General features: G+C 32.9%; 1 protein-coding gene across 4 annotated transcripts in view; it reads right to left on the bottom strand.

The window, feature by feature from the left end:
- Positions 1–17,094, bottom strand: part of LOC111030891 (melatonin receptor type 1A-like) — a 117,945-nt gene that overhangs the window by 1,870 nt on the left and 98,981 nt on the right. For 3 of the 4 annotated variants that reach the window (XM_022310600.1, XM_022310602.1, XM_022310603.1), the window contains one exon: positions 4,252–4,598. In XM_022310600.1, the coding sequence (XP_022166292.1) occupies positions 4,252–4,598 (347 nt within the window). The remainder of the gene's footprint in view (positions 1–4,251; positions 4,599–17,094) is intronic. The other variant, XM_022310601.1, reaches the window with a different exon arrangement.

Raw genomic sequence — 17,094 nt, 5'->3', positions numbered from 1 at the left:
TAATATTTTGAAATTTAAAACTTCTTTCAGTGCATTCTAACCAACTTATTGTGTTGTCTCCCCACGTGTTTCTTTACGTCTAAGATGATATATATATTTTTTCTACTAAAACCGCACTGAACGTCGTCATACCGTTATCGAAAAAATGAAAGCGAGATACAGCAGGACGAGTTTGGGGATGGAATTCTATGGATTTGAAATCCATACGTTACTGTCATGTGTATATAAAGTATATATAGACCTCTGGACTCTGGGGTAATATTATATACCACATTTTTGGTAATAAAATATAAAATTAAACCCCATAACCTCTGGAATTGCTGGAGAATAAGTCGGTAATGTTTATATAATATATTATATTTTATACTATTATTATCTATATATATTATAGACACTTAAAAAGTGACAGTTTTTTTTAATGATTTTATATTACATTATTACAGAATCAAGCGCTTGGGTGTAATAAAAACCGTAGGCTGCCGGTCATAGATAACATAATAATGCTTAACTGTGCGATATAACTATGTATGGTTCATATATATTGGTAACAGTAATAATTGTCTGCTGACCTATATAATATATATAGTTAATATACTATATTATATTGCGTTTTGCGTTCTATTTGCACCTACTTGACAGACCATGTGATATGAAGCGACTGACTTAACCCTGACACGTACACACATAATATTATTATTATCACCTCGGAACTCGTCCCCCTGGAGCTTACGACTGGTATCTTATATAGATAACCTGTATAATATGCACGCCGTTGAGTCAGCTTCGATTGTCGCTTTGTCACGAAAATTAGTAAATTCTATATAGGTGGCTAGTCTGGAATCTGTACCCTCTAGGAAAATACAAGTTATATAGGTAACCTCCATATTGTATATTATTATCATTATTGAATTTGTAACATACACGCGCGCGAGCATCGTTCCGCGTAATATTACATCCGCTCGTTTAAAACCTCTTAGCCGTCTTGCGCACGTCTGCGTGTGACATATATCATATATTATGTACTATTACACGCATTATACATATACCTAACCATATCGACAAAAACCGTCTGCAAGATTAGCACGGAAACGTCGATAAAACCGCATGGAATAGTATGTATGATCTGTAGAGTTGAAGTAAAATGAATGCGCTAAGAAACTTAAGGTAGGTATATAAGAATGTGCATGTGCACGTTAATAATATGGAATTCATACATGTAGAGCCGGGTTGGAACTTTTTGGCCAACCGAGATTTTAAATGTCTCATATTATCTTTATACTATGCGTATAATAATGAGTTAGGTATATCTTCCAAAGATAAATATTAAAAAACGAAAAATATGAGCTTGGAATAGAGCTAGATATATATCATGTGCTTACGTAATTTATGCTTAATATTTCTAAGATTTCATCGTACACCCGTATGACTTTAGTATAACCATTTTTTTTTGTCGAATTTCTATAAATTAAACGAATTTTATAAACAAAATTAGGGACTTTATAATTTTCATCATAATAGTGTTTGTAATTCGAACACAAACAAAACGTACAGTAATCTACAATAATAAATAAATAAATAAAGGGAGGGGGTTCCCGGGGGTGAGCAAATGCTTGGTGAATCACCATTTATATAATGTAATTAGTAATTTATTAGTCTACTCGTCGAGTCTAAGTCCTCTCGTGCGAGCTGGTGTTATTAATATTGGTCTGGTGTAGACGATTCGATATTGGGAAAGGGTTTACTGAAAAACAAACGATCTGGAGAATAATCGCATTGTCATAGGAAAGGTTTTTGTCAAAGCGACGTCGGTCTGCCAATATAATAGATATGGGTATACACACTGTCACAACGAGATTACCAAAGTTTTGAGCGACTCGCGGGAGTGTGTAATTGAATATTAAGTCTGAACCTTATTTTCTCCTACTCCTTCATTTTGATTAAAATTAATACGACCGAGACGTGTTGTAGGCGACAGCCGACAACTACGTTGATGGAGAGGGGGAGGGTCGGAGAGCGAAAGGGACGAACGTTATAGTTCAATGCTTTTTTAATCGCCCTAGTGAAACCAGCTTTATCAGCCTTACGCTTACAAAAAAATACGAAAGCGTAATAAATATTTCGTCGGCATTGCGGATAATAATAATAATAATAATAATAATAATAATAATAATAATAGTAAGTATTTACTCATTGTATATTATAAAATAGTTAACGGCAATCGGGAACGTGTGGGATTAATGGATAGTGAAAATAATGATTTTCATATTATTCGGTGTACCTATGTGCGATTCTCGTTTATTGTTGTGCAGTGGCGATCTCTTTAAATAAGCCAATTATTAAAAAAAAGCTATTAAGGCCGTACAGTTTTTACTGGTGCCTAAAATTATAAATAAAAAATAAATGATTAAAAATCATAAAAAATAATGAGAAGTCAAAATTATCAGTAAAATAAACTTTGCAAAATGAATAGTTTCAATTGTTAAGTATAAATTTCTTAATTTTTGTACCAAAAAAAAAAAATAAAAAAAAATATATATAGTCCTTGTTTCTGTGAGGTCAAGTAAAAAAGAGTAAAGGATTTATGACACATTTATTAAATCGGGAGACATCGCAATGGGTATATCCTCTCGGGACACATTGTATATTAGAGTACATAGGCAGTACACTATGGCTGCGGATATTTAGAAATATACGCTTGTGGCGCAGACGGTCGTGTCACTCACTCATTCACTCTGTACTGCTGTTGACTCGGCCGTAAAGAGAAAATCTCTGCCGATAATAATCAGGGCGGCGTCTTCGACATGCTTCGTACAAACGCCGACACCAATAATGAGAAAAAAAACAGGATGCATTGGAGTGATATAGAAAAAAAAAAACTTTTCCGACCTTAAAAGGTCAAACGACTACCTACTAGATAAAGGTCTAAAAATGGAAAGGAATCGTTATTTTTGCTATTATATTATACTATATATATAGGTACCTATAGGATGGTACCATTACTGCAGCAGGCTTTCGCGGGTGACTGCATTTTTTCTCTCTATCGAACGTCAAGTTTCTTTTGAATGCATTATAGTTATGCTCTTTGTTGTGTACTTATTACAATATAAAGTTGAATCAATGTTTATTATTATTATTATAATATGTTTTTGTACGTCAAAAATGTAATAAAAAAAAATGTATACTATCATCGATTTAAAACAATTCTCGTAACATGAAAGGCTATGGGTACAAATATATTATTATGTACAATAAGGAATTCTGAAGATTTTCAAAATAGAAAATAATGTAGAACGTTCCAAACAGAGTGCTGTCTACTTTTCTCGGAAGAGCCGACCAGAAACACAAATATATAATTCAACGCCGAGTTCGTCTGTTGACCTCTCGTCAAAAATATGACATCGCAGAGAAAATAACCTTACATAATATAGAAAAAAGGGGTTGACGCGTGAGATGGATTTCGACAATGATTGCTTATATATACCCAAGTATTTTGTTATATAATAAAGTATATAAAGGTTTTTATTAAATGTATCTATATTTCATATTATACAATGTGCCCTTCACACGTGGGGGTGTGGTGAAGAGATATGTAATAAAGGAGACAGTCGTGCATATCGTTTATCAGGAAACCATGGAAAACCTGAATGGTGAACATCGCCAACTTTTATTTCTCAAAAAATCTTAAAATGTAATGAAATTGTATCTCAAAAATCTTATAATATCCAATATTAATTATTATACAAATTATGATCTTTATTGCTGTTAAGGGGACTTAACACTGGCATTTGTTGTCTCCGTCTTACACTGTGTGGAACATGCTAAATTTACGCTCAGAAGATCACGTGTAGCTTGATTAGTTTAAACATTTAAGTGAATCGACCTATTACGAAACTCGATGGTAAAAACGTTATCTATGTTTACACTTAAGTTTTTTACGATACTTAAATTTTGAAGTCAGTTACGAGCATTTTTAATCTAAACTGTATCATATACGCAAAACTTGCTAAAAAAATTAACTATCGTAAAAAACTCAAATGTAAACATAGATACTGTTCCTAGTTCCTGCCATCAAGTCACTTGTAATACGGAGCAGACGATAAATTACAGTGTTGGTCCTCTTAAGACATAGACATTTATACTGAAACAGTGATTATTCAATAATATTTATAAATTATAATTTTATACATTTTTAAGGTTCATCGAAGTCCACAACATATTATTATTATTTATTATGATATTATACAAACGCACTCGCCTTACCCGCTTGGCGCAATAGTCTGGTCCCATCTTGTAGACAGATTGTAACGTGACCAGAATAGAGCTGACGATCCATATGGCGAACAGGAGCGTGGTGATTTTCGTGACAGTTAGTTTGGCGTAACATTCGGGCGTCAGGCAGAGACGTATGTAGTTCTCGGCCGCCACCGCGGCCATGGTAAGCACGGTCACCAGGCAGCACAGGATTGACAAGAACCACTGGAACTGGCACACCGGCGGAGAATCCTGCAGACCGGACAGGATGACCACTGCGGATGCGGGAATGACGAGACCACTGATCAACAGGTCGGCCAGCGCCACGTTCGCCACGAAAGTGTTGCCTGAAACGAGTGTATAATAATATTATATTCTACTGTTATGCTTCTATGTGTATTTTATAATGAAAGAACAATATTATTATTGCGATTAAATCCAAAACAATATCATAATATTGCAATATTAAGAAAGACCTGCGTGGACTTTCGATCATAAAATAAACGAACTCGTGGAAATTCCGTTAAGTCAGTATACCGCACTATCAAGTATAGGTATTGTGGTAACAGAGTTAAGCTACTCTGTAAATCATAAAAATGAATTAACACGTTATCTTTATTTTTTTTTCCATAAAAAAATTATAAATTGTGGTTAATTCGATAATCTTTTAATGGTGTTATCGCCGTTATCGATGACCTGTCAACCAGAAATGAAGATGTTTATGACGTGGAGTGTGTGTACTTATTATTATTAACTAGGTAGGACAAAAAAATCTAATTAAGTTATGACTTGCTTTTTTATATTAGTTATTGATTATTTATTGACAATTTACGGGCTACCTAAGATTTGACGCCATGCCACGGAATTTGTCGCTGAATTACGAGGTTAACTTGAATTGGTGTTAGGTTCTCATACTCCGTATAATATGTAGTTATACAATGATCAGCTAATATTGACTTTTAAAACATCACACACACCCATACGAACAATTCGTAAACAAAACGTTAATACGACAGTATGTGTGTAAACACTGTAAATATGATTACGTTGTACCCCCCTACAGTTATGGGTACACTCAGATACTCAATGTACAACAATAATAAAGGCGTTTTCGGTGAATTTTCATTAACAATAATATTATTCAATATTCTGGTATACAAAGCTTGGTGTATGTGTAAATACAGAGTAGGTTTTGGAACACTATAGATACATTAATTGTGTTTGCGTAAGAGCGATAGTGAGAGAAACAATAGGGTTATATTATAATACATTATATAATATTATATAGGTACCCGAGTAATATTATTAACCGGAAATTAAATTATCTTAAAATATTATATATTGTGTACATACCATCACATCATTTCAATCACAATACAAACAAAATCCGTTGCAGGACCCTAAGCTCATATTTTATTTCCAAATAATATCATCGCTATATTCAGGGTCAAGATACGTTTCAAGGGATAAAAATAAATATGATTAGCTACGTGTAGCCTGCAGCAGTGGCGCGTTGAAAGCATTATTATGGATTAATTGCTGCATCAAAATTCGGGGGGGGGGGAGGTGGCTTACTGGATTTGGTGTAATATTGTAAAACAAGATTACATCATTAGAATACTATATATTAACAAAATAAATTGTAAAATGGCAATAATATATTGAGAATCAAAGTTTCAGTTTTTTGGCTGATTAAAAACATTGCTAAACGACTACCATAAATTATAATCGTCGTATCCAAGGATTAAGGGTCCTTGGGCCACGGGACACCATACAATTTGTGGGTACCTACCCTTTCAACATTAACTCAAAAAGGATTGTATCACTATTCACTATACATGTTTACGACTGTATACAATATTGTATAATTTTTTACTATGCTATCACATACAATCATACAGATAATAAAGACTATGATCTGTTGTTTGTACAATGTAGTTCACAACTCCCATTTTGTAAACGTAATCATCATGTTATTGTTATCAATTATTAGAATATTAATTTTATAATTATTATTATAATTTAGTATTTTTTCGTGATATAAAATAACATTTGACTATACTCACCTTAATCCGGGCTTCCGTGTTATATGGATGGGCTCTATAGATGGCCAGGATGGCAGAATAAATATTTTTAACGTCGACTAAATTTGAGCCTACATTTCTGTAATTTGTTTCAACGAATTAGATAAAAACTGTTTAACAGAAAATATTATAAACAGGGAAGATCCCCGCGAGTGACGATGGTCCGTGATTAATGTTATGGCTAAAACCCTATATAACTGAACGTAGTCTGACTATTCTGAGTAATGAGTGTGTCGAAATCACAGAGGTCTAACGGCAATCGGAAAAATTATTGCACCGACGCAGTACTAACGAATGTGCACTATTTATTATAGATATTATGTATAACATTGTGTATTATATATAGGAGAAATATGACATTTTTTCCAGACGGATAATGGCTGATACGCAAAAAGTTATTGAACTTGTATTCCGGGGCCACGTGTGGGTAGTGAAATTCGATTTTGATGCCCCATTATTTCTTATTTTTCATACATTTTATCGTTTCCGAGCCGCATAAAAAAGAAACCCGAACGCGTCCAGAATCTATTACACATATGGTTTAATGTTTTTTCGCTCTTAAACTTGCAGAAGGGATGGACCCCGTGTATATAACAATATCCTATGCTCGTACAATGACTATATATATATATTCTAGGACAGCGAGCGGACATAACGACCACCGTATTTATAACTAAATAATGTCCAATATATACACTATACATAGATTATAGTTGTTTTGATTTTCCAAGAAAAATTTACTTTATTAATTTTCTTATTGTTGTTATTGAAATTCCGGTTGATTGATTTTGGACCATCATCAAAGGCTCGAACAATCAGCGATTTTTCCACGAATAAGATACAAATTGAGTTTAGAATTGAGTGCATCGTTATAGTACAAACGTTTTTCTAATATTACACATTCCATATAGTTTGAATTTCACAATGACTGTGGAATATTTTATCAGTTGATAATATTTAATTGTATTGCTCTGTAGGGCAAAGGCCAGTGGTTTCTAAATTTCTTTTGGCTCGCGGAGCCCTTTTTGAGATAAGAGTTTTACAGGGGGCCCTTCTTTAAGTCATTGCATGACTAATCATAAGAAATAGTATGATATTCTACGGCAGCGCAGCGCCGCCCCTGTAAAGACCTTGCAGCTCACACTTTAGGAATCACCGGCATTGCCTATAAATGGCTAAAATTTAATGAATTGTAATAAACACTTCTAAATTATAAGTTATAACTATTATATAATAAATCAAATTAACTGTATAATACATATTTTATGGTCGACACGTTTACAGATCTACTGAAATTTTATATAATAACCAATAGGCGTTTTCTGTTAAGAATATTGATAAGTGATTTAAAAAATAAAGCTTTTTATAAACAATTGGTATCATAGGTTCTATATTAGTTTTAAATATGCAATATCAATGTACCTAATAGTAGTTAGTTGTAAAAAACCATATCAAATCAAACCAATATAAAATAATAGATATTTATAACCAAAGAAAATTTGTTTAAAATATTTACCAAGGTACTAATAGGTACTTGGTACCTATACAAAACATAAGTGGTCAACTGCAGCTTTTATATATTTTCATTCTAGAAAGTAATTTTTTTTTAATGACGATAAGTTGTTTGATATTGGTGGTGCTTAATGTTGTAATATACAGTGGATATAATTAATGATATCCAACGTTTTACGTACGTAGTATAAAATTACTATAAATACAAATAGGTAAACAAGTGATAAACGTACCTACATCATTTTTACTTACAGCTATTTCGAAATTCGCAGAGTTATTTTTTTTCGTAATTATTTATTGCCCTGATGGGGAAGTCGATGGATGACAAGTCCCCTCGAAAAAGTAATATTTTATGAATGCACAAAATAGTTAATTAGATATACTAGGTACACCACGTATGCGTAATGTATATCGTAAACAATTAAAATATTTTGTTCACATTAAGGATATATTGTAGTATAAACTATGTGTACATAAATATATTGTAGTAATGTAGTGTATAAATTATGTTCAAGGATTTTAAATGGAAAATTATTATAATATTAAGTAATGTGGAAAATTGGAAACATATACCTAATAAGTAATAAATCTAATAAATCAGAAGTCAGAAATCTAATGAATCGATGTTGTCTGGACTAAATATTTGTATTTTTAATAAATGTATATGCCATATTAATTTAATTATAATAGTAATATAATATGTAACCAATTACAACCATGCATTAAGATAAACAACAAATAATTTTCTTTTTTTTCAATCTGAAGAAAAAATCATGTACCTATCAGCAATCCTATAATCGTTGAACAAATAAGCTATAAATACCCTCCAACTCTTAAATTATCTATTGATATAACTTTTATTTAAAACGGTCCAGTGGTTTTTTGAGGCTTATAACTTCGGATGAACCAATTTTAGTTGTATAAACCGACATCACAATTGAAAAAATTAAAAAATACAAAATATATGCTATATAATACGCGTAGGTGTATGTGTATATAGGTGTAGGTGTACTTCAGTTCACGGGAATATTTGAGTCAGTTTAAATAGTTTTGTGAACTAATTCTACCAACATGGCCAATCCGTCGTTGATGGATTAGATATTGTACTTGGTATAAATCAAACGTGGTTCTAACTACTCTCTAAACTTTCTTGATAATTCTAAGAACAATTTGAAATGTTCACAAAATCGGTTAAGTAGTTTTTGAGGACCTATATATAGCTTCAAATATACATTGAACTGTCATATTTGTTTTAAGGTGTGATTTCTGTATTCGAAACCATAAACTTGATAATTTGATGCATGCTTTTACCTCATATACCTGAGTAACTAAAGACAACCGTATCAAAAAAAAAAAAGTACAAATTATTTCTCCTGTAACAAATAGCAACCATTTAAAGGCAACAGTTCCCATAATACATTTCAAAATCAAATGATTGAGCACCTGTACGGGTTAAACCTATTGGGTCCAATAATTGTGAATCTTAACCGTCCAGAGAACCACCCAAACATACACAAAAAATATCATCACAATTGGTCAAATCGTTTAAGAGGAGTTCAGTGACACACACGGACCCACGAACAAAATAAATATATATATATTATAAAGATAAATATTTATCTTGTTTACTCAATCTTAAATGCTATAGTTGGGAAATATATTGTAAATCTGAATGAGAAACAATTTTTAAAAAAATAATTTACTAATCAATAATCAATATGTGTTGTATAATTGATAGTTGTTACTTGTTTTACATCTTCGAAGCTACAGCGGTCACGTGATAAAGAAATGCATAATTATTAGACAAAATCAACTCTATATATTGTATTGAATGTTCTTCATTATAATTATTATTATAAAAAAAGAAGTGACAAAGACAAATGTTGACACAAAATTGACCACAATTTCTCATATCAAATGGCAACTGACAGGTTTATAAATATATTTTTTTTTTCGTTAATTCTGTGTATCTTGATAATTTGTCGATTAAAATAAATATGTTTAATTTTATACGTTTAAAGTTTAAAGTATAATATTTTATGTGTATGTGTTACCCATTTTTTGGAATTAGATAAAACAGTAAATTTATCGTATAATATAAAAAAGTTATTGAGATAATATTGTATAGGCACTATGCGCTTCAATAAGTTTAAAAGTTAACAAAACATTATAATGTGGGCCGACGTGTGAGTTTGGCTAATTTCTATTCAATAAAACTTATTATTGAATACTACATCAAATACCTATGTGCTATAATATATATTATTTTCTTCGAACTTAAATCGTTTTAAACTATATATAATTTAGTATACGAAGTTTACAGCTCATTGATTGTCGAAAAGTTAGTTCTCGGCGAGCTTACACCTTTATAATAAATAATAATACAACTACACTGATGTTTTTGCTGAAGCGGAAATACGAGTGGCATTAAAGTTAGGTACATGGCGTGCCAGGAACAGCTGACGATTGTTTGCATTTGAATGCGTTAGATATTCGTCATACACCCTGTCAGATCATTATTTTGTTTACGGTCACTCCGAGTGCAGAATTCACCACTAAAGGCGTTCGAGAGACGCCTTATATTTCTGCACATTATATAATGCCCACGACAGGCCCAAATCCAGAGCAAATATCTTAACATTTTTTTTCCTGATATTAGAAACTACAATATAGGTACATATCGCAATCAAAGTCCACAGATCTACGCAATAATATATAATGTCATCATATATATCTGTGATATTGGAATAATATAGTAATATCAGGATCTATAGAATTATTGAAAAAAAATTGGAGAAATAAAATGTCTGCTGGGGTCCCTGGGCCACGGTGTAACGCATAGACACAATATTTTAAGAGCAGCTTGTCCATGCTGCTACATCGCCACTTGCATTCGAACACGAAACTGATGTATAATATTATATTGATAAAATGTCGTGTGACTCGTGAGTGTGACACTGCAGTTTGTATTCGTTTAATCGTTTATATATTTAATTACATTTTTGTCAAAATATCGAGGCGTGTGCTGAAGTGGGGCCGTATAGTAAGACATAATTAAATAAAGGCAGGACAAAATAACTCCGGTGCTGCAGTATTGACGAGACTTTTTCATTGCCAAACCGCAGTCCCAAATAGTCGGCCACCGCAGCTGCGGCAATAAAACGCTTGTGTTCTATATAAAATATTGGTAGGTAGTTGTAGTGTGAGACGAGTAGACCATTATTTTGTTTAGGGTCGCTCCGAGTGCGAAATCCGCCACTAAAGGTCTCGTATCGGGTCCGACAGGAAGAGTGCAGCTTATAAATTATATAATATTATATAATCGCCCCGTCAATCGTCACAAAGTAAAATCCACACAAGTTTATAATCCACTAAGACATGACTGATATGAAATCGTTCAAGCATATTTGACGAGTATTGTCTATTTTCGAAAGTACTCTAAACCTCAAAGTTTTTGTGTATCTGCGTTTGAATCCACATGAGTGTTTTAATTATTTATTTTATCTATATTATTGTTTGCACGCATATAGCCAAGATTTACGGGGTCAAGGCCGCCCTTAGTTTAAGTACTTTCCAAATTGGAATAGTAATTACTTATAATTTTCACATTGCGTATCGCCATTTTTTTATCGTTTTTACCCAATGGTTTTAGGTAATCTTGTGTCAATAATATATTAATATCTATGGGTACAGGTGAAACGTGAAAACATGAAAATTGGAATTATAATATTATAATACGCTACGTAGTACGTACATGGTCGAGTAAAGACTAATCGAGAAATTTTAATACACCACGTTATTAAAATACTGGTTTATAGAGCAATATGTACCTACTTGTATATAAAATAAATTATATACATTTGAAATTGGAAAAAAATCCATCTTATTTTACTAAATTTCGGCTATGCTAGTACATGTTTATAATATCATGTATTTGATCACTCTTTGTATATAATATTTTTTTAGATATTTTGAATATTTTGAATTAATTGACACTCGTATTAACCATAATATGTTAACTATCAAATAATACGGTCATCAACGCTCAAAGTTTGTCAGATTATTCTCCATTGTTTGAAGTTTTGAACTCCCGAATATACCCTGCAGCACTCGACACCCAAACAAATGATACGATTATAAATATATCAGAACCGTTTATAACAAGAGTACCTATTCATAGGTTTGCTTCGGTATCCGGACACTACGATTATGACAAAAAGAGATATTTTTACTTTTAGATATAACATGTTATCTAACTATTATCCACGACTAAAACCATGTCGTTTTTACTCGCATGACAAAGTCATTGTGGTTTTCGGCACACTCGCTTGTTCAATATCCTGTATGGTGTGTGCCCCATTTAAGTAGCACCGTCCTTCCGCGAGAACAACTTGTCACAAACTTCTCAAGGGACGGTCGGCAACCAGGTCAAAATTAATTGGTTTTACAGTGACCGGTTTTTTTTATTATGTTTATCATAATTTATATAAGTGCTGTCTGATGTGAGCTCGCACATTCACAGGCTGGAAGATAGAAGAAGGCCGTTTCAAGCTGCAGTTTTTGAAATTTCCAGTGATATGAACAATAGGTATAAACAGTACCTACATCCCACTTAAAGGCCCAACACTGCACACAGCGGCACGTTTTGTTTTTCTTCATTTGTTTTTGATACAGTTGATCAAACTTTTTGTGAGTAAACCTACTTATGATGATGTGTACCTTTACTTTAACGATAACCCAACGAAAACCAAACTTACATTGCTGGTGATAAAAAAGTTTTCCATGGTGATCTATTACACCTCCCCCACTAAGTAACTGTTTATTATAAGCCTTGATTCAGCAGTGATTGCGTATTCATGTGGGACGGGGTAGATGTGTTCTTGTTACTTAAACATATTGTTGTTTCTCTCCTGTTGAACCCACACACGTCCGGCTACCATGTTGTAATATAAATATAACATCTATGTATATAAAATATTTATTCCGTTGCAGTTCGTATCCCAGTGTAAAAATGTCTGAAGGCTGAAACATTGATCTTTATTTAAATTGGCTGGATTTGCTTAGATAGTTATCAAGAACCAACAAAGGTAATAACTTAGGGACTGAATTTATTATAATATTATATTAAATAGTAATAGGTAGGTACGTTGTGTTTTATCTGCTGATAAGATTTTCCATTCTGGTAGGCTGGAATATATAAAGGAGACTACACTACATCAAACTGTACATTTTCGATTATTTTTCCTACAGTCAACATCGTTAAATTATTTACCGAACAATTTCATACGAAAAAAATATGTAATGCAGCAGTTAAATAAGGAGAAAAATGATCAAAGTTAATATTGTTGACCATTTTATATTGTTGAGTAATAAAAAAGTCTTCATACTCGACGAAATGTTCAAACATTACCGACAATCGATGACGTTTATAATATGAGATACAATTTCAAATTTGCACCCACCGGAAAATATTTTATTATGATAATACCAATACTACGTATGTTTTGAGCAAAATCGCCGTATTTGTGGTCCTGCCATTTCTTGACATATTTTACATTTGTACCTACGTAGTATTTTCAGAGTCAAAGTCAACGTCATCGTATATTCGTAAGTGTACCTAATTTATTTAGAAACCTTTTACTATTATTTCATGAATATTTTACTTGTAGATATTGTTTTTTTTTTAAATAATAATATACCTATACCGTAGCGTATATAAACACAGAGTGCACACATTTTTGAATTGTTTTTTTTATTTGTCTTTTACGATAGCGAAAATGCATGCCTCGTGCATCAAAGTCTTGAATAATATAATAAATATATTATGACTACCCGCGTGAACGTTAAAAGTATTTAAAATACGGAGATTTCGCGTAGGTTGAAACGAAGAGTGTTTAACAGTTAAACTTTACTGCGCCGGAGCCCGGAGAGTGTGCTGAGCAGAGTAACAGTGTTGAAAATAAAACGAGGCCTGTGAGGGAATATTATACGCTGCGGGACGTATATTGTACATAAATCATGGTTATAAAATAATATAACAATCTAATAGAAGGTGTGGTAATGCGGTTATGTGGTGAGTACATATTAGTATTATTATCTAGAAATAAATTACGTTAGCAGTAAACGCACCAAGGTAAGTGTCTCATAATTTCATTAAACTATGAAATACATCGTCGATAATATTATAATAATTATAACGATGTTAATGTGGTTTTATCGTGATATTACGGCCTGTTATTAGCCCCCCTCCCTCTCCCAATAAAAAACAACGGATCGGACGAACAGTAATATAAAGCACAAAACAGACCCATTAACGAAATTCGTTTATAATACTATGCACGTCGTCGCCCAGCTTTTCGGACTGGAGAGCTAGAGACTTCGCCGTGTATGATATTATATGGTCCCATGCGGATTACACGACTGTGCATAAATCGCGGGTTCAGAGTTTGCAGTGCACGTGGAGGTATTCAAAGTTTGGGTCACGTTTATACATTTTTCATGGCATTTGGCGCGTACAGTGTGCATTTGGGTCACGCGTTTTTCCACGTTCAGCCTCCATATTATATACTATTATATTCGAACCTCCCGACGCGTCTCTCTACAACTGTGCTGCAGCTGCACCCGGCCCCGTTCCGAAACTTTTCCCGCACGATGTCCAACAGTCGACACCCGCGGGGCCAGGACGCGGCGGCCCCGAGGGCACGACGACACTGGTGGCGCACTCGGATATTTTCAATCGGAGGGTTTATTATATTATACGAAAAATTATGAATACGCATATGAATATTTAAAAAAAAATGTTTTTCGAATCGTATTAATTTTAATAAGATTTAAAGTAAAAAAAAAAAAAATACCAAAGGGGGAGGCGGGTGTAAGAAACTGGACGACGCCCTATAGTTCGATATGTATTATCAGCGTGAATAACGAATGGCTCGTTTTTGAGACTAGCAAGACCCGCGGGGCCTATCGCAGCCCCCTGCGGGAGTGCGCGCTGCCAGACACGACGGCGGCAGACGTGCGAAAAAAGCAACATTGCTAGCGCCAAAGTGCTAATATATCAGCGATCTGCCGACAGACGAGAACGCCGTGGCGCGGTATTGCAGCTGTTTCCGACTTCTAAACGCGTATATATATTACAATAATAATAATATATGGGTACTATCACATTTTTATGATATATATCACACGTTCGCCGACGGTCGCGATTTTACAGCGGGAGATAGAAGAGTAATATATATATATATATATAGGTAAAAGGGGTGATTGGATTTCCAACGTATAGGTACGTGTTCATTGGTCCGAGAACGTCGCGAGTGTTGTACAATATAAATACGGTTGCTTCGGGGAGTTTAATTTACATCTTCGACACTTTACCTTTTTTCATAGGTAACCATTAACCGGTATACGCACATGCTACTTGAAGTGCTGTTTGCAATCACGTACCTATGCGAGTCACTATGTACGTATATGCAGCATATATATACGCATACATGTTTGTACATGTTTAATGTATATAATATGGCGAACGAGTGATGTAGAATAAATGTGTAGTTATTTCAATCATACGGCTCAGTAAATCAAAACGAACGCGATGTGTGCTCGTCTGTCTTCTCTAGTTAGAAGTTATTTATTGCTCAAACGCAATGACTTGTTATACCTAGCTCACTGCTTGTTTTTACGGAACGGTAAAAGTTTCTTTAGACATAACCGTTCAAAGTTTATTTCCTCAGCTGAATCATTTTTGCTGTAGTCATCGAGAAACGAGGACTCGCATTGATCCATTTTATGGTTTAATTGAAATTGACACATCTATCTCGGAGCACAAACGTATAAATTATCGACCAATGTTAAGTGTGCATACGTGCGTGTGCACGAAAAACAGAAAAATAGATGTAAAGAACACTTCACAACAACTTCAAAAACTGCTTGTAAATAATGGAGTTTCAAAAGTAGACTAAACAAATATAACATTACTAGGTCATTAAGTTCATAAATTCATATACATATATATATACATTTAATTTCCAAAGTTATTTCCATATAGAACCAAAGAATACATTATTTTATTATAGTTTAACACATTTTACCCTAGTCCTGACTCAGTCGACTCTTGATAAGCTCGAGCTTATTATTTTTTTTATGTAAATGTGGCCTGTGGGTCATTTTAAATGTATATGCTACCTACTTACTCGACACTCCTATTTGACTATCCCGTGAATATTCAGTTTTTAAAGATTATTTAGATAGTAAAACATGTTTAAGTTACTGGAATTGTGACATCATTTAAATACAAAACTCTGTTATTATTATAGGAGGCACACAAATGTTAGGTTAAACAAATGTATACCTATACCCATTACCAGTTATTATTTTATTTATATATCTTACTCCTAAGTTGCTACCTATGCAATACTCTCAAATTTTCGCTAGTATTAATTTATTAATCGTCTAATTTACTTGTTCTATATGACTTGTAGAAATCCACAGATTATAATACATAAATCATCGATTTAAATAATAGTTATAATATTTATTTATAATTGTAATAATATAAAAGAATTTTCCTGCGGTACAGCTTGTATTTTCTATTTAGTTATCGATTGTAAGATTATAGCTATACATTTTTCTAAATGGTTTTTTGAATGGACGTCAATCAAGTACATATTTTCATTATAAAATTAATAACTTAGAACTAACAGCTATAACCCAAATAACAGATCTGTATTCTACTATCAACTTATCACATAACTATGATGTATATTAAAGTTCTTCGAGTATTAGGGTATATAAGGCACAGTTGTTCAGAAATTAAAAATCCTAATTTTATTGCTTTAAAATATTATATTTGACTATATAATCCGTTCCATGTTGGAATATGGTTTGGTTATATGGGATCCTCATCGGGCTGGATTAATGCAATTGAAAGAGATAAAAATTAATTTTTAAGGGAACTTGCATTTAAGACCAACAGAATCGACGTTTAGCTTGATCCACCACAGCGAGAAAGTATAGCATCGAGCCGCTTGATAAAAGAAGAAAATTACAAGCCTGTGACTTGATTATACAAATTACTTAGTTCTTTAATTATTTATGTTCAGAATATTATTTATCCAAAATCCAAATTTTACTTTTGAACGTCCCTCAAACAAATTATTGTTTATTAATTATTGCTTATTAATAATTAATAAGCAAAAAAATAAAAGTATAAGTTACCTATTGAATCGTCACTATAATTTTTATTAATAAC

Source organism: Myzus persicae, unplaced genomic scaffold (assembly GCF_001856785.1).
Source record: "Myzus persicae strain clone G006 unplaced genomic scaffold, MPER_G0061.0, whole genome shotgun sequence".
Lineage (NCBI taxonomy): Eukaryota > Metazoa > Arthropoda > Insecta > Hemiptera > Aphididae > Myzus > Myzus persicae.
This window is presented reverse-complemented; position numbering and strand designations above follow the sequence as displayed.